Raw genomic sequence first — 20,460 nt, 5'->3', positions numbered from 1 at the left:
AGTCATACTCTTCTGTTACCCCACGGCAAGTGGTACCAGAGTGCCAAGTCTAGGTCCAAAAGGCTCCTTAACAGCTTCTACCCCTAAGACTGCTGAACAATTAATCAAATGGCCACCCAGACTATTTACATTGATGCCCCCCCCCCCCCCTCCCTGACATCTCATCTAAAGGAATGAGAAACTGGTTAGACAACTGTTATAGTGAACCAAGTGTCAAACAAGGAATGGGAACAGATATCAATAACGTCAAACTACATTGTCATTTCGTGAGATTTTATTTTCAACATTTTCAAACTTGTCATACATTATATGCTACTACTCATAAAAAATTAAGTCATTAGCTATCTTTTTTCCCCCCTTTCTTATAGTCTCGCATAGAATCCCACCACTAAAGGCAGTCACATGGGATTGAAATAAACTCAGAATGAGGCCACTCAAGCCCCCCTACCCCCCCACATCAGTCAACCAATCACCTTTAACTTTTCACCTTTAACTTTTCACCTATATCCACTGCCCCCCTTCCAGATCAAACCAGGCTACATGTTTTCTCCACCAGAGAGCAATCATCATACAAAAAGAAACACATGAAAGAAGCACAGAGTCCTAAAAATGGTCAATTGGGTTTGAGTGTTTGTACAGGTATGATAACAGAGCTGGCCACCATGTGGCACCATCCATCCGTCTGTTTGTCCATCTATCCATACAGGTCGTCATCGTTATCCTCGTTAAACACTGGCCCCCCGCCAGTGCCCCCGGTACCCTGGCTGGGACCGCTGCCTCCTGCAGCGTTGGAGGGGAACCTGGGAGAAAAACAATATTAACCATTAAACACGGTTACACACACCTGCAGTCACACAAACCCCTGCAGTCACACACGTACCTGAAGCTGCCAAATCCTCGGCTCTGCTGCAGTGTCTGGGCAAACATCTCGTATTTGCGGATGTCGTTGTCGCTGACGGAGCGGCGGGCGAATCGCATGGCCTCCTCAAAGTGGTCCTTCCTGATCTCAGGCACAGGGTCGTCCTCCTCCACCTCCTGGAGACGAGGAGGAGAAAGGTTCATTGAAAAAGAGAAAAGGAGAGCGAGAGAGAAAGATTGAGTGAAGGACTGAGGTGTGTGAGCTGACCATGGCAGAGGGGTTGGTCTGCCTCTCCCTCTCTCTGCGAATCTCGTTCTCAATGCACTCTCTGATAGCCAGCTTACAGGCCCGCTGGCAGATCTCTGTAAGGTCAGCACCCGAGAACCCATTGGTCATCTTAGCCAGGAAGTCCAGATCAACATCCTACAGGACAGACGGAAGAGACAGGGTTTAACAACTGACCTTCAAGGTTATATGACAGATCTATAGCACCTGAAACATCTTACATATTGGTGTGAGCCACTAAATCTTGTTACATTTATATTATAACTGCATCATCAGCCCTTGCTACATTGGCATGATGACAGGCGTAGGAGGGTGTACCGTTTATGAACTGTGTTTTACCTTGCTAATGGGGCTCTTGCGGAGGTTAGCCTTGAGAATATTGATCCTGCTCTTCTCGTCAGGCAGAGGGATGTATATGAGCTGGTCCAGACGGCCGGGTCGGAGGATGGCAGGGTCGATGATGTCAGGGCGATTGGTGGCTCCAATGATGAAGACGTTCTTCTTGCTGGACATGCCGTCCATCTCAGTCAGGATCTGGTTGATGACACGGTCGGCCGCTCCGCCACCGTCTCCCACATTACCGCCACGGGCCTTCGCTATGGAGTCCAGCTCGTCAAAGAACAACACACATGGGGCTGCCTGGCGAGCCTGCACACAGAGAAACACACAGGAGATTAAACCATATAGTATTGAAAAGGGTGTAGTGGTGTGCCGCAGGGTTCAATGCTAAGACCACAGTTTTTCTCCATGTTGATTTAGAATCTACCATAGTGCACTAATACAAAATGTTCACTTATTTTTGGTGAGTCACTTCTAAGTCATACCTTGTCAAAGATCTCCCTGACGTTAGCCTCTGACTCTCCAAACCACATGGTGAGAAGCTCAGGTCCTTTGATGGAGATGAAGTTGGCCTGGCACTCGTTGGCAATGGCCTTGGCCAGCAGGGTCTTACCGCAACCCGGGGGCCCGTAGAACAACACTCCCTTTGAAGGGGTCATACCGAACTTCAGGAACTTATCTGGGTGCTCCACTGGGTACTACAGGGAAAAGAAAGATAGAGGTAATTAGGTATGACAATGTGTGTAAGGTTAAACTGTGTGTGTGTGCGCGCGCGCGCGTCTTACCTGCACCAGCTCCTGCAGCTCCCTCTTGACGTCTTCCAGTCCTCCGATGTCCCCCCAGGTGATGTTAGGAACCTCCACCACGGTCTCCCTCAGAGCTGATGGGTTACTCTGGCTCAGAGCCCACTGAAAGACAAACACACATTTAATTAATTATATATAACAGGTAGATGTATAATTAGCATATACAGGGTTGTGATATTGTGTGTAGTCTACCCTACGTAGTGACGTAGTTTACACTTGGTAGTGTGTTTCTTACCCTGAAGTCGTCCATGGTAACGGCAAGGGAGTTCATGACCTCCGCATCGATGGTCTCGTCCTCCAGGTCGATGAGGTCCATCTTCTTCCTGATGGCCTGGAGCGCAGCCTCTGAGCATAGGGCAGCCAGGTCAGCACCCACGTGGCCGTGGGTCTCATTAGCCACCTACACACAAGACTGGGAGTTAACACATGCAGGCCTCCCTCAGAACACAATGCTGCCAGTTAAATGGGTTTGGCAAATGCAGGGCTGGGCAGAAACCGTAAAAACGATACTAGTATCCATCACGGACCGGTTTGGATTTTTACTTTACCTTCTATAACAGTATTTTTATGTTCGATTTGTTACATTAAAGTTCAGTAATGTTTCAAAGATCACCATAATCATACGTTTTTAAATCGGCAGTAAGAACTGCTAGCTAACTTTCTAGCTTGCCAAATAGATCCCGAGAAATGGGCCGACTAGAAGCTAAAGTAACAACTGCAATTGAAGCCGAAAATAGTCAGAGGAGAATAATTATTCTCATAAAGGAAAAGAGTTTAAGAAATAGACAAATAAGACAAAATAAATGTGACACTGTAAATGATAAATTAGCACATGAAATTCAAAATGATGAAAATGCTGGAATTGAACAAATAATAATGCAAACAGCCACCATTGGTCGAGTACCAGTTTGAGGCCAAAAAAAATGATTTTGATTCATATGCAAGGTTGTACAAATAGGAATACTTTGTCAGTTTGGCCTCTATATTTGGTAGAAGTTTGGTTGAACGGTATAAAGCAAATCAGAAAGGAGAAAACCCTTTAAAACTACTTAGAATTAATTTGTTGCCATGAACTACTCAAAGCATACATTATATAACGATTATTCAGAAACATCAAATACCGAGAGAAATACAGTGATATGATATTTGGCCCATATCGCCCAGCCCTAGGCGAATGTGTGTCAGCCACCTAACAAGACGGCGTCCCAAATGGCACCCTATTCCCTAAATAGTGCTCTACTTTTGACCAGGGCTGTGGGGAATAGGGTGCCATTTGAGACACAGCCAAAATAGTCAGCACACACCTGCTCAAGGTCAACATCATCATTCAGTTTCATGTTCTTGGTGTGGATCTGCAGGATCTCCAGTCTGCCTGTAGCATCAGGGATTCCAATGTCCACCTCCTTGTCAAAACGCCCTGGACACACACATATTATTGCAACCAGTATACAACGTCTGACCAATAAAACATCAAAACACCTTGTAACCAACAGATAAAGTGTGTATACGTACCAAATCTTCTAAGTGCAGCGTCTATGCTGTTAGGTCTGTTGGTGGCTGCCATGACGATGACATGAGCCCTCTGCTTTAGCCCGTCCATCAGGGTCAGCAGCTGAGACACGATACGCCTCTCCACTTCTCCATGAGTCTACAAACACACACGGTTAACATAAAAGCATGATATGCCACTCCATCTAACCGTGGGTCTACAGAAAATGTCAGATCACTGTTTATAGCTGCTACACTTGGGTCATTTTTGAAAAGTGATACAATGTCATTGTTGGGTGACCTATTATGGTCCTTTAGAGGGGATTTCAGGTTCCTTTGTATTCCATTTTGATTATTCTGTTCTGCACATCAACCGACACACACCGTTAATACCCATTCCCCCTCTCCTCACCTTCTCTCTCTTGGGAGCGATAGCATCCAGTTCATCAATGAAGATGATGGCAGGAGAGTTCTTCTCAGCCTCCTCAAAGGCCTTCCTCAGGTTGCTCTCACTCTCTCCAGCCAGCTTACTCATGATCTCAGGACCTACGCACACACGGACAGACACAGAGACAGCGAGAAAAGGGTCAAACAGAGCAACATCAAAACAGCTACCACAAAATGACAAAAGAGTAGTGACATCATGAAGAAATATATATGCACTCACTAACTGTAAGTCGCTCTGGATAAGAGCGTCTGCTAAATGACTAAATTGTAATTCATGGACAGTGATCCTCTACCAGGGAAAGGGTAAGGTTTAGCATCTCACCGTTGATGAGGAAGAAGAAGGCTCCGGTCTCGTTAGCGACAGCTCTGGCAATCAGGGTCTTTCCTGTACCGGGAGGTCCGTACAGCAGGATACCACGGGGGGGCTGGAGGAGAGTAGAGGTACATGTCAATCTCCTTAGTGTTGTTGACAGGGGACATTAGAACACGTTTCCAATACAACAAAATGCTTCCTATGCTTAAGCCAATTGAATTCCTTGACTTTAGAAAGCATGATTTAAACTCTACTATTCAAGAAACAGTGGGTAGAGGCTGACGGTTCTAGGCCTTCTGTCAAACTCTATTCTGGACCTCGAAGCCAGATCCACTTATTTTTTCCATTGTTCCCCTCTAATCAGGTACTGATTTAGACTTGGGACACCAGGTGGGTGGAATTAATTATCGGGTAGAACCAAAAACCAGCAGGCTCCAGACCTCGTAGGATAAGAGTTGAATACGCCTGGCCTAGAAGATAGGAGCTCTGTGTGTGTTTTACCTTGACTCCTATAGCCTTGAACAGTGCAGGGTGTCTTAGAGGCAGCTCAACCATCTCCTTGATCTGAGCCAGCTGCTTCCTCACTCCTCCGATATCATCATAGCCCACCTCATTCAGGGACTCCTCCTCATCCTACACACACAGGAAACACACACAGAAGTAAGTCTGAGGTTTGAGAGTAGGTTTGCTTACCGTTTGCCGGGTATTGGGCAGCAGGTAGCTTAGTGGTTAAGAGCGTTGTGCCAGTAACCGAAAGGTCGCTGGTTCTAATCCCCGAGCCGACTAGGTGAAAAATCTGTCGATGTGCCTTTGAGCAAGGCACTTAACCCTAAATGCTCCTGTAAGTCGCTCTGGATAAGAGCGTCTGCTAAATGACAAAAAATGTATTGGCAGGGACTTCAGGATGCATAGGTCCCGATTCAATACAGATTCTCCCCCCCCCAAGCCTGGTGCTGTGGACTTCGGGAAAGCAATGCCAATTGGCTAAAAGCACAACTCCTAGATTTCCATAGGCTAAATGAAGTGTGCTCTGCCCACAAGTGATGGTGTAGGTTGTGACCCACCTCTCTCCTGATAGGCTCTCCCTCACAGTGGATGACTGTATCTGGGGCGACGATGCAGTAGGGGTTGGGGTCTGTCTCTACCACCTTGAACTCCACCGCACGCATACCCCCCCGAACCAGGAAGATATCACCTACACACAATTACATATTACAGAATTAAATACGGAAAAAACACTACTGTTCACGGTCTCAGTTTTGAAACCAAATGATTGGTAACAGGTGTGTGTGTACTGACCCTTGCGGATGGGCCTGTAGGCCTCTAGGAAGTAGGGTTTGAGGTAGACCTCAAACAGGTTGCCAGTGATCCCCTCCACTGTGTCATCAATAGGCAGAACATGAATCCTCTTCCCATACTTCACATCAGGACACGGCTGGATACTGTAGCAGGATAAATAGAGACACATCACTCATCTCAATTTGCTTTGGGCATATTATGTACATATACAGGTGTGTGTGTGTGTACCTGATGACATCCCCCAGACGGACACGGAGATTGTTGCGGACCACACGGTTCATGCGGACCTTCTCATCAGAGCAGGTGTCGTCAGACAGGACGATACACACAGACTCCCTGCGCTTCTTCCCCTTCATCAGCACTGTGTCTCCACGGAACAGCTGCAGCTCATCCATCTTTGCCTAAAAACAGAGCATGAATTACATTAATTTCACTAAGTGTACTAAATACGTAGACTGCAGGACCAGATCTTTTCCACACAAGAAGCAGTATCAAAATAACACATGGTTTCTTTGAACCAGAATAATCAAATTCTGGGATTCTAAATGTGAACACAAATCCACCCAATTACCTGTAATTTAGGCCTACCTGAGAGAGAGAGACCACACTGTTGTCCTCATTGATGGATTCATCGACAATCAATCTGTTTGGTCTGGTCTTCTGTTTCAGAATCGCAGTGGAAAGGTCATCATTTTTGGATCTAGTTCAAACACAGAAACAAAAGCGACAAGTTAAAACTCAAACTTGACCGTCGGATAATTCGCAGTTGTTACTCCATACACATTCAGTACATGTCCTATTCCTAATATTGATCCAGCAACGTCATTTTCAGTTTCATAATCAGCTAGCCATAATAGCTAGCATCAATGCTGTTATTTCATCGCCAGCTAGCTAATGTTGGCTAACTAGCTACCGTTATCCCAGCAGCGGCGAGCAGATGACACAGCAAAAGGACAACTTTTGGGATCCCGAGCTGGCAAGCTACGGATATTTAAACCAGCTAAAGATTGATGTAACTAACGTTAGTTAGTTCGGTATGGTAACCTTATTGTATTAGCTAGATATCTAGTTTACATTTTCGCAATATGCCATATTCCTAAATTACCTAAACCATCATACCACTTTGAAAGAGCAGTTTATTAGTTAGCTAGGCTGGTAACGTTAGGCTAGTATGTTAGCTAAGCCAGTGACAAGGCCGACATTTACACCCAGCTTTGAGTTAGCTTGCTACTTACGTTACCTAACGTTAGGTAGCTAGCCAGCTAGTTAGCTAACTAACGTTAACGAATTGAGTTGGCAGTGACTTAGACATTTCCTGCCTCTAATTTATCATCATGGTCGTTGGATGAGTTTGTCAAGCCAGCAGGCCAGCGAGTCACGGGCTAGTTAGCTAACATACTAAAATGTGCCGGTAGGCCCAGCTAACTACGCTTTGTCAAGCTAAGTAAGCTAACTAAGTTACCTACCTACAAACGTTTGTCAATCACGAACAGTAGTTTGGGTCATTCCAATAACTGTTCCCAATAACACTGTATATTAGCTTATACGTTAGTTAGCCAAGTAAATTCTTAAATAAACCGTAACGTTATGACATGTACTATGCTAACGTTAGCTAGCTAACGATGTCTGAGGTAAAATACCCGAGTTTAGTAATTCGTTTGTGAAAATACACTTTTCTAGATATGTTGGCTTTTTAGCTAACGTTAGTTAGCCAACTAGTAACACATTTCTACTTACTCTCCTCCCGAGGCCATGGTATTCTGAAATAGTATGTATAAATAAAAAGTAGCTAGCTATTTGTGAAGCGTCACTGGCAAAGTAACTTCACACCCGTTCTCTTCAGTTCCTATTGCTACTGTTATCGACTCGATTTGAGCTCACAAACACAGTTCGCTCTCAAAGCGATGCATAAAAGGACAAACCTCCTGCATACGAGAAACCAAACACATTGGATGTTCTAGAGAACATAGTGAAATTCACGACCAATTGGATTCAGACAGTCAGTGGGGACGTCCATGTGCTCAGACCCATTGGCTAAGGCGCCTGTCATTAAACTGCTATATTCCAATCAGAGTGCACCGCGTTGAGGTTATAGCGACCCAGCAGATGCACTCGATTTATTCAAACCGGCTTAGAGGTGCATAATCGGTCCATTCTATGGTCCATACCTCGACTCCTGCCTCGGTTTGCTGGGGCGTAAAACAAGTGCAATCCTCCATTTCACGCCGACTTTATATCATCACTGTATTGCTTTATAACATTATCTCTCTAGATCTAACCTTATAGCACAAGTTCATCCTAATATCCAAATAGAGAGACATCTCACAATGTTTTTTTTTTACCGGTAACAGTAGCTTGCAAGCTCCAAATCTCCCACGCTGAACATTCATTAAAACAATAACCAACAGAGTAGAGATAAACCACACTCTTTATGCTGCTGACTAAATATGAAATAAATTCAAACAAAAATATTACATATTTACAGAAATTAGGCAACACAGTATCATATTTGTCATATCACAATAATGTACTACTGACACATTATTACACAAGTCACTCAGACAGAGCACTGTGGCATTCCCAAAGAGTTGCCTGTCCTGTTCCTTCTGTATGAGTGAACTCAATTCACCTCACCAGGCAGTATGGCTATGGCTCACAGTGGCACAGTTGGTCTACAGAGTTCTAGTCTCGAGTGGCCATCCTCCCAAATCTCGGCTGGGCTTCAGAGGTTAACAGAGTTTAAACTCCACTTAATTGGAACTCCAATTCATCCAGGGTATGAACCTCACACTATGTTGGGTGGGTAAAACCTGCTTGTCCCAGGTACAGGGCTTACTAAGCCTTATGAGGACATCCCAGAGTTTATGAGGACACGCCAGTGTTTCTGGAGACACCCCCTAGCTGTGCTGAGTGTTGGTGAACTCCTCCACTCTGCGTCGGAGGTCAGTGAGGTCCAGGGAGGGGCCAGTCTGGCGGTCCAGCAGGTACAGGGGAACACCTCTTGAAGGAGAGAATGCAGACAAGCAGAGGGTTAGGATGTGTCTCAAATGACACCTATAACTCTCAATCTTATACTCAAAACAACGTTTTTCTACATGTTTTTCCATTTGTATTGCGAGTAAATCCAGGTGAACATCTGTAGTGAACCATTGACCACGGATGTCGTCTTACTCTAATGATGGAGCTGTGCTGGAGCTCTGGGTCTTCTCCCAACAGGCTGCAGCCTCCTGTTTCCTCCCCAGCCTCCATAGCACCTCGGTCAGCCACTGCCCAGCGCTCACACACCCTGAAGACACAGACAGACAGCCACATGCATGCATGTATGTATGTATGCACACCCAGGGGCTGGATTACAATAATGTATTACTTACTAGACTACTAGATACAAGTCTACATAAAGACAATTTAACCCTGTAGTTACCTGGTGCAGCCTGCAGGCTGAGCTGTAGGTCTCTCAGGGATTCCCTCTTCTGGTCTCTGTGTGTGAAGCTGATTCCTCTCCCTGCCAGAGCCAGCCCTTTCAGCCTCTGCAGGGTCCTAACACCTAGCTCCTGCTTCACACAGCCTGCAACCCAACATCAATACAACACCATCCCACGTCAAGACAACCTCCAGATACACAAATCAACAAACTATATATATATATATATATATATATATATATATATATATATATATATATATATATATATATATGCACACACACACAACATGAATTGATACATGTCCAAGCGGCCAGTCTGAATACTCACCTTTCTGTTTAATACACACCTTCATCAGCAGGTTGATGCACCTGAAACACAACACACATACTACTTCAGAACTGGAACACACAAGTTACAACACACTCCTTCAGAACTGGAACACACAAGTTACAACACACTCCTTCAGAACTGGAACACACAAGTTACAACACACTCCTTCAGAACTGGAACACACAAGTTACAACACACTCATTCAGAACTGGAACACACAAGTTACAACACACTCCTTCAGAACTGGAACACACAAGTTACAACACACTCCTTCAGAACTGGAACCCACACGTTACAACACACTCCTTCAGAACTGGAACCCACAACACACTCCTTCAGAACTGGAACCCACAACACACTCCCTCAGAACTAGAAGACACAGTTTCAGCACTCAGGTGTAAGGACTGATGATCACCTGGTGGAGTCGGTAACCCGACCAGTCTAATGGGAACATCGATGTGATGTCACATGGTGTAGTGGGTGAATTTTGATGATGCGATGTGAGACTCACCTGGTGCAGTGGAAGAAGTGTGATGTGATATGAGACTCACCTGGTGTAGTGGGTGACAGCCTGCTTCCAGTCCTTGAGGTGGGAGTAGCAGTGGGCCTGGAGAAGGTAGGCAGCCCCAGACCACAGCACCACACCCAGCCTGTCCTGGCCTAACCCCAGCTTGTCTGGAGACCCATGCACAGACGCCTCCATGGGCTCCTCCAGCAACAGCCTCTCTGGGACCAGCTCCAGAGTCGTACTGATGACCTCATCACATAGCGCCAGGCAGTCGGCAGGCCGCTGGGCCGTCAGCAGGGAGGAGCCAGCCTCCAGGTAGAGCTCAGGTAACCTGGGGAGGGGAGGGGCCTCAGAGAACCCCTGAGACAGCTGGTGGTCTGACTGAAGAAAAGCTAGGAGGTCCAGGTAGTGCTCTACTCCCTCTGACACACTACAACACAAACACACAACAATAGGGTAGCACACTACAAGATAAACAACATAGTGGTACAAATGTAACCCTCTCAGATCTGAAGAAATTCCTAGGAGGTGTGTCGTTATGGAATTGAGCAACAATGTTGGCTGTCAGGGAACTTGCCTTCCGTGGAGCACACACTTCTGAGCCAGACTGTGTAGTACGCTGAGCGGGGAAGGGACTGAAAGCAGGCTGGACAGGGATTGGCCAGGGAGCAGAGAGGCGGGGCAGACGATAGGAGGTGGGGCCACTGCAGGCTGGGTGGCAGGTGGCATCATCAGAACCTGGTACAGACACAAGACCCATCACATCTCAGTCAAGTACTGCCTCAGACAGATGCCTTTATTCTGTGTGTGTCACTCACTGAGTGTAGCAGACGTAGAGCCTGGATCTCTGCTTGTGTGTTTCCCAGCTGCCTGTAGACCAGGATGCTCTGGTGCAGCGCACACACACACCTCACGTCGGTCTCCAACGCCTTCCTATAACACTGCACAGCACTGTGGGGACGACCCTGCACATAAACACACACATCTCCGTGGTCATCACTCGCTCTCTCACCATGCGTCTGAAGGGCTTGTGAGGTGTGTGTGTGTGTGTGTGTGTGTGTGTGTTTTTACCGTGCGGCTGAGGCAGAGGCCTGTGAGAGTGTGTATCTGGGCCAGCAGGTCTCTGGGGGCCAACGGGGAGGGGTCTCTCTGAAGAACAGTCAGGGCCTCTGAACACTGCCCCTCACACAGCAGCTCAGCACCTGCAAAGGTAAGGACAGGTAACGGTTAACCTCTCTGACCTTGGACAGGTAAGGGTTAAACTAACCAGCATGGGAAGCGCTGAATGGTTCAGACCTTGAGCGATGACAGTGCAGATGAGAAGGAGATCCTTTAGATCCCTGGGGTGCACTAGCACCGCTGGCCTCACTGCACTCATCTCCACAGCCACCTCTCCTGCCGCCCTCCTGTCATCCCTTTCTCCTGCCCCCAGTCCCTCAGAGAGAGATCGCAGCTCTTCCTGCAGACAGAGAGAACCAGAAAAACAACATGAACATTTGTGATGTGAGGTCAGTGTGTAACTGTCAAAGAGTTATTGTTTCAAGACCTCATTTCTGATTACTTCATCATGACCTAATACGCTAATACTAGTGTTTCACACACAGAGAAATCCAGTAACAGGTTGGTCACACACACACTACCTGCAACTCCTGTATGTGCCCCAGTCTGCAGGTAGACAGCCAGAGAGCCCAGTGCAGACAGAGCAGCTGCAGAGTGCAGGAGCGCAGGGAAGATGTGGAACCCAGGGACTTTAGAACCGTACACCAGAACACTCGGGGTTCGGGAGGAGGACGATCACAACCTACAGCCCCTAGAGCTGCACAAAGGGTAGGGGGTGAGGTGAGACAGATGGGGGAGAGGGCAATGATAGATGTGTGTGTTTCCTACCTGTGTGAGTGAGTGTGGGTGTGTGCGCGTGTGCGTGCATGTGTTTCGTACCTCTCTCCAGGCTGTGTGTGAGGAGATGCTCTGCCTCAGTGAATTGTGTCTGACTGAAGGAGAACAGACAGCAGTTATACACCACTGTCAACTCCAATTGGACATGGGCCGGCACCGCAGGTACACCTGCAGAGAAAGGGAGGTGAGGGGGTGGAAAGGGATGGAGAGGAGGTGAGGGAATATGGGGTGGGTGGAGAGAGAGGAGGGGAGGAGAGAGGGGGGATGAGAAAAAAAAAAAAAAAAAAATGCCATTTAGCAGACGCTTTTATCCAAAGCGACTTACAGTCATGCGTGCATACATTTTTGTGTATGGGTGGTCCCGGGGATCGAACCCACTACCTTGGCGTTACAAGCGCCGTGCTCTACCAGCTGAGCTACAGAGGACCACAGTGAGACTTTATTATCTGTATGACATTTTTTGGGGGTGCTAGCTTAAATTAAATGCCATCTTAGATATTGCACCTTGTATTTTCTGTAGTAGCTTGTGACTCTCCACGTAGCACCATTTCAGTAGTGTCAGACCCTGTTCCCGAGTTACTGCGTCTCCTCTGTCACTATGTTGCTGAAAAGACACGCTTGTTAGTATGTTTTCACACATGGTCCATTTCAGCCAATTTTTGTGAACAGTGCTGTTCGCTTAATTTTTTGAGCAGCGTGAATACTCCAATGGAACTCAGACCCCTCCAAAAGAGCCCCGAAGCGAACAGAACTGAGACCATCTCGAGAGGTGGTCTGAGTTTGGTATGCTTGAATTCCGCGGTCTGGTTTCCTTTTTTAGGTTTTTATAATTTTTTTGAAAGTTATAATAAATACAAAAATGGAAATATCACATTTACATATGTATTCAGACCCTTTACTTAGTACTTTGTTGAAGCACCTTTGGCAGCGACTACAGCCTCGAGTCTTCTTGGGTATGACGCTACAAGCTTGGCACACCTGTATTTGGGGAGTTTCTCCCATTCTTCTCTGCAGATCCTCTCAAGCTCTGTCAGGTTGGATGGGGAGCGTCGCTGCACAGCTATTTTCAGGTCTCTCCAGAGATGTTCAATCGGGTTCAAGTCCGGGCTCTGGCTGGGCCACTCAAGGACATTCAGAGACTTGTCCCGAAGCCACTCCTGCATTGTCTTGGCTCTGTGCTTAGGGTCGTTGTCCTATTGGACAGTGAACCTTCGCCCCAGTCTGAGGTCCTGAGTGCTCTGGAGCAAGTTTTCATCAATGATCTCTCTGTACTTTGCTCCGTTCATCTTTCCCTCGTCTCCGAGTCCCTGCCACTGAAAGAACATACCCATGGTGGTGACAGGTTTCCTCCAGACGTGACGCTTGGCATTCAGGCCAAAGAGTTCAATCTTAGTTTCATCAGACCAGAGAATCTTGTTTCTCATGGTCTGAGAGTCCTTTAGGTGCCTTTTGGTAAACTCCAAGCGGGCTGTCATGTGCCTTTTACTAAGGAGTGGCTTCCGTCTGGCCACTCTACCATAAAGACCTGATTGGTGGAGTGCTGCAGAGATGGTTGTCCTTCTGGAAGGTTCTCCCATCTCCACAGAGGAACTCTGGAGCTCTGTCAAGAGTGATCATCGGGTTCTTGGTCACCTCCCTGATTAAGGCCCTTCACCCCCGATTGCTCAGTTTGGCCGGGCGGCCAGCTTTAGGAAGTGTCTTGGTGGTTCCAAACATCTTCCATTTAAGAATGATGGAGGCCACTGTGTTCTTGGGGATATTCAATGTTGCAGAAATGTTTTGGTACCCTTCCCCAGATCTGTGCCTCGACACAATCCTGTCTCGGAGCTCTACGGACAATTCCTTCAACCTCATGGCTTGGTTTTTGCTATGACATGCACTTTCAACTGTGGGACCTTATACAGACAGGTGTGTGCCTTTTCAAATCATGTCCGATCAATTGAATTTACCACAGGTGGACTCCAATCAAGTTGTAGAAACATCTCAAGGATGATCAATGCAAACAGGATGCACCTGAGCTCAATTTCGGGTCTCATAGCAAAGGGTCTGAATACTTATGTAAGGTATTTTAGTTTTTGATTTGTAATACATTTGCCAAACATTTCTAAAAACCTGTTTTCGGTTTTTCATTATGGGATATTTTGTGTAGATTGATGAGGATTATTCTTTTTTTTAAATCCATTTTAGAATAAGGCTGTAACAAAACAAAATGTGGAAAAAGTGAAGGGGTCTGAAAACTTTCCGAATGCACTATATATCTAGCTATCTGATAGCCCTTGATAATGACTCTCAGATCCATTACATTACACAAGAGTCATTGGACGAAGGCGTCTTCTGTAGAGGGGAGTTTTGTTACGAGCCGTGGCGCTCGGTCTGAACATTAACACGCATCGCTTGCGGTACGGTTTTGGAAGCATAAGGACTTATCTTTCATATCATTGAGAAATACATAAAAATAAATTTTAAAAAGGTTAAATTGATACACCTTTATAGGGTAAGGGGTAGGGTTCCCACACAGCCGTATTTCCATGTTATGGGTACTTGTTTACGGAAAACAGACTGATGTGCTAATTAGCTCTCTGCATCTCCGAACATCTGTGTGTAAACAGAAGACCGACATCACAAACGTGTTATCACTGAAAAATACTGTTGGCGGCATTTGTGAAATTATTTTGATGTGATATGAAAGTAGAGGGATTTATGTTTCTAGAACCGTACCGCAATTGAGAATCGATTCACGTTTAGATGGAGTATTTGGCTGTTTTGGCTTCCAGAGCCAATTCTCCCTTTAAACAGAACATGTAAGGTCCTTGGACTAAGGAGTAACGTTAGGCTCCTTTAGTGCATTATTGGGCTAGCTGTCCGAAAACACATGCTGATGGAATAGCTTGTCCTGCACTTTATAAAAACCCAGAGTGCATTGAGTTAATGTTGGAAAAAGATCTTGGTTACTTTCTAAACACAGCAATAAATGTGAAAGCAAAGAGAACTCAGACCACAAAATAGGTGAAGTAAACTGGCAAAAGAGCTGAGTCCTCATTCAAAGGCAAAGGTGTGAATACAAAGAGAACAGTTATTTTGCTTTTTTTTTACCCCAGAGTTCACTTTAAATAAGACTATATGAGAAAAAACCCTTAGACATGAGGGCTACGGAAGCATTTACACTGAACAAAAATATAAAACGCAACATGCAACAACTTCAAAGATTTTACTGAGTTACAGTTCATATAAGGAAATCAGTCAATTGAAATAAATTCATTAGGCCCTAATCTATGGATTTCACATGACTTGAAATACAGATATCCATCTGTTGGTCACATATACCTTTAAAAAAAAGTAGGGGCGTGGATCAGAAAACCAGTCAGTATCTGGTGTGACCACCATTTGCCTCATGCAGCGCGACACATCTCCTTCGCATAGAGTTGATCAGGCTGTTGATTGTGGCCTGTGGAATGTTGTCCCACACCTCTACAATGGCTGTGCGAAGTTGCTGGATATTGGCAGGAACTGGAACACACTGTTGTACACGTCGATCCAGAGCATCCCAAACATGCTCAATGGGTGACATGTCTGGGGAGTATGCAGGCCATGGAAGAACTGGGACATTTTCAGCTTCCAGGAATTGTGTACAGATCCTTGCGAGATGGGGCTGTGCATTATCATGCTAAAACATGAGGTGATGGTAGTGGATGAATGGCATGACAACGGGCCTAAGAATCTCATCAGGGTATCTCTGTGCATTCAAATTGCAATCGATAAATCGAATTGCGTTTGTTGTCTGTCGCTTATGCCTGCCCTTACCATAACCACATCACCACCATGGGGCAGTCTGTTCACAATGTTGACATCAGCAAACCGCTCACCCCCACGCCGCCAACTACCCAGTACAATTGAAACTGGGATTCATCTGTGAAGAGCACACTTCTCAAGCGTGCCAGTGGCCATCAAAGGTGAGCATTTGCCCATTGAACATTCAATTCTCTGGCAACAGCTCTGGTGGACATTCCTGCAGTCAGCATGCCAATTGCACACTCCCTCAAAACTTGAGACATGTGGCATTGTGTTGTGTGACAAAACTGCACATTTTAGAGTGGCCTTTTATTGTCCCCAGCACAAGGTGCACCTGTGTAAAGATCATGCTGTTTAATCAGCTTCTTCATATGCCACACCTGTCAGGTGGATGGATTATCTTGGCAAAGGAGAAATGCTCACTAACTGGGATGTAAACGCCTTTGTGCAGAACATTTTAGAGAAATAAGCTTTTTGTGCATATGGAAAATTTGCGGGATATTTTACTTCAGCTCATGAAACATGGCACCAACATTTTACATGTTGTGTTTATATTTTTGTTCAGTATAGCTGTAGAAATTCAGTTGATAGAGAGCAACACTTCGTGGACAAGGCTAGAAAGGATCCAGCTTTTGGCAGAATTGACTTTTCGTAGCAGGTTTAGGAGAATTTACGCTGCAGGTTAGGGGAATTAGGTTAAGGTTAGGAAAATTTGACAAAAGTTCGATACATCTAGACATTACCATTATTTTGTTGTCTAGCTAGCTAACAGTAGCTAGCTAGCTATAGTAGCTCACCTTCCACTTGTCTACGATAGCGTTATTTTCTTCAATCCATCTGTCCAGCAAACATGGAGCCGATACGTGAGACATCGTTGTCACAAATCCTTTACAAATCATTCAGAATACAACAAATACAACCACTCATGTCTTGTTGTTGTTGTTTCGAACTTTCCCTCCCTGGAGTCAAAGAGGAAGCTATTTGTCAGGGAAGAATGTTCTGTCAGGCGTCCATGTTGCTCTACTGCCGCCTACTGGATAAAGCAGGCAACTGACCATAACTGATACGTTATGAAGTTCTCTCTCGACTCCATTCAAAGGGGCTTTATTGGCATGTGAAACATATGTTTACATTACCAAAACAAGTGAAATAAACAAGTGAGAAGAAACCAAAACAACATCAACAAAAAAACATACGTGTACAGTAAACATTGCACTCAAAGGTTTCAAAAGGATAAATCCCCCAATTAAAATTAAGAAATATCAGAACGAGCAACGTCAGAGTCCAGAATATACTGTAAATATATATATATGTGTGTGTGTGTGTGTGTAAAATGGTTTATATAGACTGTATGGACAGTATACAGTATGAATAGAAAAGGTGTGTACAGCAGTAGATATATAGGATGAGCCTTGACTAGAATACAGTACAGTCATGGTCAAAAGTTTTGAGAATGACACAAATACTAATTTTCATAAAGGTTGAGAGTAGAAGAAGTTCAGGAGAAAAAACAAACAAAATATAATTATTGTAAAATTGACTGTGTCCATAAAATGTATATACACTGCTCAAAAAAATAAAGGGAACACTTAAACAACACAATGTAACTCCAAGTCAATCACACTTCTGTGAAATCAAACTGTCCACTTAGGAAGCAACACTGATTGACAATACATTTCATATGCTGTTGTGCAAATGGAATAGACAACAGGTGGAAATTATAGGCAATTAGCAAGACACCCCCAATAAAGGACTGGTTTTGCAGGTGGTGACCACAGACCACTTCTCAGTTCCTATGCTTCCTGGCCTGTGTTTTGGTCACTTTTGAATGCTGGCGGTGCTTTCACTCTAGTGGTAGCATGAGACGGAGTCTACAACCCACACAAGTGGCTCAGGTAGTGCAGCTCATCCAGGATGGCACATTAATGCGAGCTGTGGCAAGAAGGTTTGCTGTGTCTGTCAGCGTAGTGTCCAGAGCATGGAGGCGCTATCAGGAGACAGGCCAGTACATCAGGAGACGTGGAGGAGGCTGTAGGAGGGCAACAACCCAGCAGCAGGACCGCTACCTCTGCCTTTGTGCAAGGAGGAGCAGGAGGAGCACTGCCAGAGCCCTGCAAAATGACCTCCAGCAGGCCACAAATGTGCATGTGTCTGCTCAAACGGTCAGAAACAGACTCCATGAGGGTGGTATGAGGGCCCGACGTCCACAGGTGGGGGTTGTGCTTACAGCCCAACACCGTGCAGGACGTTTGGCATTTGCCAGAGAACACCAAGATTGGCAAATTCGCCACTGGCGCCCTGTGCTCTTCACAGATTAAAGCAGGTTCACACTGAGCACATGTGACAGACGTGACAGAGTCTGGAGACGCCGTGGAGAACGTTCTGCTGCCTGCAACATCCTCCAGCATGACCGGTTTGGCGGTGGGTCAGTCATGGTGTGGGGTGGCATTTCTTTGGGGGGCCGCACAGCCCACCATGTGCTCGCCAGAGGTAGCCTGACTGCCATTAGGTACCGAGATGAGATCCTCAGACCCCTTGTGAGACCATATGCTGGTGCGGTTGGCCCTGGGTTCCTCCTAATGCAAGACAATGCTAGACCTCATGTGGTTGGAGTGTGTCAGCAGTTCCTGCAAGAGGAAGGCATTGATGCTATGGACTGGCCCGCCCGTTCCCCAGACCTGAATCCAATTGAGCACATCTGGGACATCATGTCTCGCTCCATCCACCAATGCCACGTTGCACCACAGACTGTCCAGGAGTTGGCGGATGCTTTAGTCCAGGTCTGGGAGGAGATCCCTCAGGAGACCATCCGCCACCTCATCAGGAGCATGCCCAGGCGTTGTAGGGAGGTCATACAGGCACGTGGAGGCCACACACACTACTGAGCCTCATTTTGACTTGTTTTAAGGACATTACATCAAAGTTGGATCAGCCTGTAGTGTGGTTTTCCACTTTAATTTTGAGGGTGACTCCAAATCCAGACCTCCATGGGTTGATAAATTTGATTTCCATTGATAATTTTTGTGTGATTTTGTTGTCAGCACATTCAACTATGTAAAGAAACAAGTATTTAATAAGATTATTTAATTCATTCAGATCTAGGATGTGTTATTTTAGTGTTCCCTTTATTTTTTTTAGCAGTGTAGTAAGCATAAGCTGGAAGTAGAGGCCTAAGCATTGTTGTTCACTAGTTTACTCCAATTAGGGAAAGGGTGGTGGGGTTGGAAAGTAATAAAGGGTAAAAAATAATTTTTAAAAAAAGGATATGTATGTGTATGTATGTATGTATGTATGTATGTATGTATGTATGTATGATATATATATATATATATAAACATGGGGGATTGGAAGTGATGCAGACAATTACATTGATGGAAGTTACAATCTATCTGCAATATTAAGCTGATCTACCCCTAAAAAAAATATAAAATAAAATAAGATTTAAAAAAATACACTACGTGCCATTGGAACACAGGACTGATGGTTGCTTATAATGGGCCTCTGTACGCCTATGTAGATATTCCATTAAAAATCAGCCGTTTCCAGCTACAAAAGCCATTTACAACATTAACAATGTCTACACTGCATTTTTGATCAATTTGATGTTATTTTAATGGACAAAAAAATTGATTTTCTTTCGAAAACAAGGACATTTCTAAGTGACCCCAAACTTTTGAATGGTAGTGTATGTCCTGGATGGCAGGAAGCTTGGCCCCAGTGATGTACTGGGCCGTACGCACTACCCTCTGTAGCGCCTTACGGTCAGTTGCCGAGCAGTTGCCATACCAGGCGGTGATGCAACCGGTCAGGATGCTCTCGATGATATGTTAGCTGATAGATCAAATTTACTGTTCAGGTTTCCTACTGCTAAGTTTACATCTTCACTATTGAAGAGAAACATTTTGTCCAGGAAGTTGTCTAGGAGGGATTTGTTGTTGGCCAATTGTTTTTTGATACGTTTCAACACTACCCTCCTTCCATCTATAGCATTTCTTAATAGCATGCAGTTTGTTCGGCTTTGCTACATCATGGTTGAGTATTGATCTGTTCAAGATTGTGATTTTGCTGTGGTCTGATAAGGGTGTTAGTTGGCTGACTGTGAACGCGCTGAGAGACTCTAGGTTGAGGTCGGTGATAAAGTAGTCTACAGTACTACGGCCAAGAGATGAGCTATAATAATAATAATAATAATACTTTTTCTTGGTTGTTTTGTCGTAGTTTTGTCTAGGGGGGCATATTTGGGAGGGAATGCTGTCCCCTCCAGGTAGGTGCTTGTCCCCCTGTGTGCTGAGGGTGTCAGGTTCTTGTCCAGTTCTGGTGTTTAGGTCACCAAAGACTAGGACATGTCGATGGACCTGGAAATGGTTGAGATCTCTGTCTTGCTCACGCTCTTACACACACCAGTACAATGTAATAACATCCTAAATGTTAAATGTACAGAAGCTGACTCATCTATATGAGGCCTGCCAGTAGAGCACTGTCTTCCTAAGGTCACTCTTCTCCCGTTCACCCTCCCCTCTCTCCATCATCTCTCTCCTCCCTCCATCAGGTCTCTCTCTTCCCTCCCCTCTTTTCATCTCCTCCCTCCTCCTCCCCTCTTCTCTTTCTCTTCCTCTTACTTAATCACTTTTCACTTCCCTTCCCTTCAAACTGATTGACATTCCAAGGACTGAAAA

At 45.4% G+C, this 20,460-nt stretch overlaps 2 protein-coding genes across 2 annotated transcripts; both read right to left on the bottom strand.

Moving 5' to 3' along the window:
- Window positions 1-256: 256 nt before the first annotated feature.
- vcp (valosin containing protein) lies at window positions 257-7,754 on the bottom strand. Its single transcript, XM_084177111.1, has 17 exons — window positions 7,574-7,754; window positions 6,425-6,536; window positions 6,065-6,237; window positions 5,837-5,979; window positions 5,602-5,732; window positions 5,039-5,170; window positions 4,547-4,649; window positions 4,190-4,323; window positions 3,802-3,937; window positions 3,594-3,706; window positions 2,525-2,689; window positions 2,269-2,391; window positions 1,969-2,181; window positions 1,484-1,792; window positions 1,127-1,282; window positions 881-1,035; window positions 257-800 (listed from the first exon to the last, which is right to left on the bottom strand). The coding sequence occupies exons 1-17, from the start codon at window positions 7,588-7,590 to the stop codon at window positions 695-697; spliced, it is 2,421 nt and encodes an 806-aa protein (XP_084033237.1). The 5' UTR covers window positions 7,591-7,754; the 3' UTR covers window positions 257-694.
- A 493-nt stretch (window positions 7,755-8,247) lies between these two features.
- fancg (FA complementation group G) lies at window positions 8,248-16,751 on the bottom strand. Its single transcript, XM_084176320.1, has 13 exons — window positions 16,582-16,751; window positions 12,500-12,599; window positions 12,038-12,163; window positions 11,740-11,915; window positions 11,396-11,558; window positions 11,171-11,301; window positions 10,918-11,064; window positions 10,677-10,837; window positions 10,143-10,529; window positions 9,589-9,629; window positions 9,258-9,401; window positions 9,008-9,122; window positions 8,248-8,836 (listed from the first exon to the last, which is right to left on the bottom strand). Exons 1-13 carry the CDS (start codon window positions 16,681-16,683, stop codon window positions 8,734-8,736), a joined length of 1,896 nt encoding a protein of 631 aa, XP_084032446.1. The 5' UTR covers window positions 16,684-16,751; the 3' UTR covers window positions 8,248-8,733.
- Window positions 16,752-20,460: the final 3,709 nt, after the last annotated feature.

This window comes from Coregonus lavaretus (genome assembly GCF_964263955.1).
Source record: "Coregonus lavaretus genome assembly, chromosome: 14".
Classification (NCBI taxonomy): Eukaryota; Metazoa; Chordata; class Actinopteri; order Salmoniformes; family Salmonidae; genus Coregonus; species Coregonus lavaretus.
This window is presented reverse-complemented; position numbering and strand designations above follow the sequence as displayed.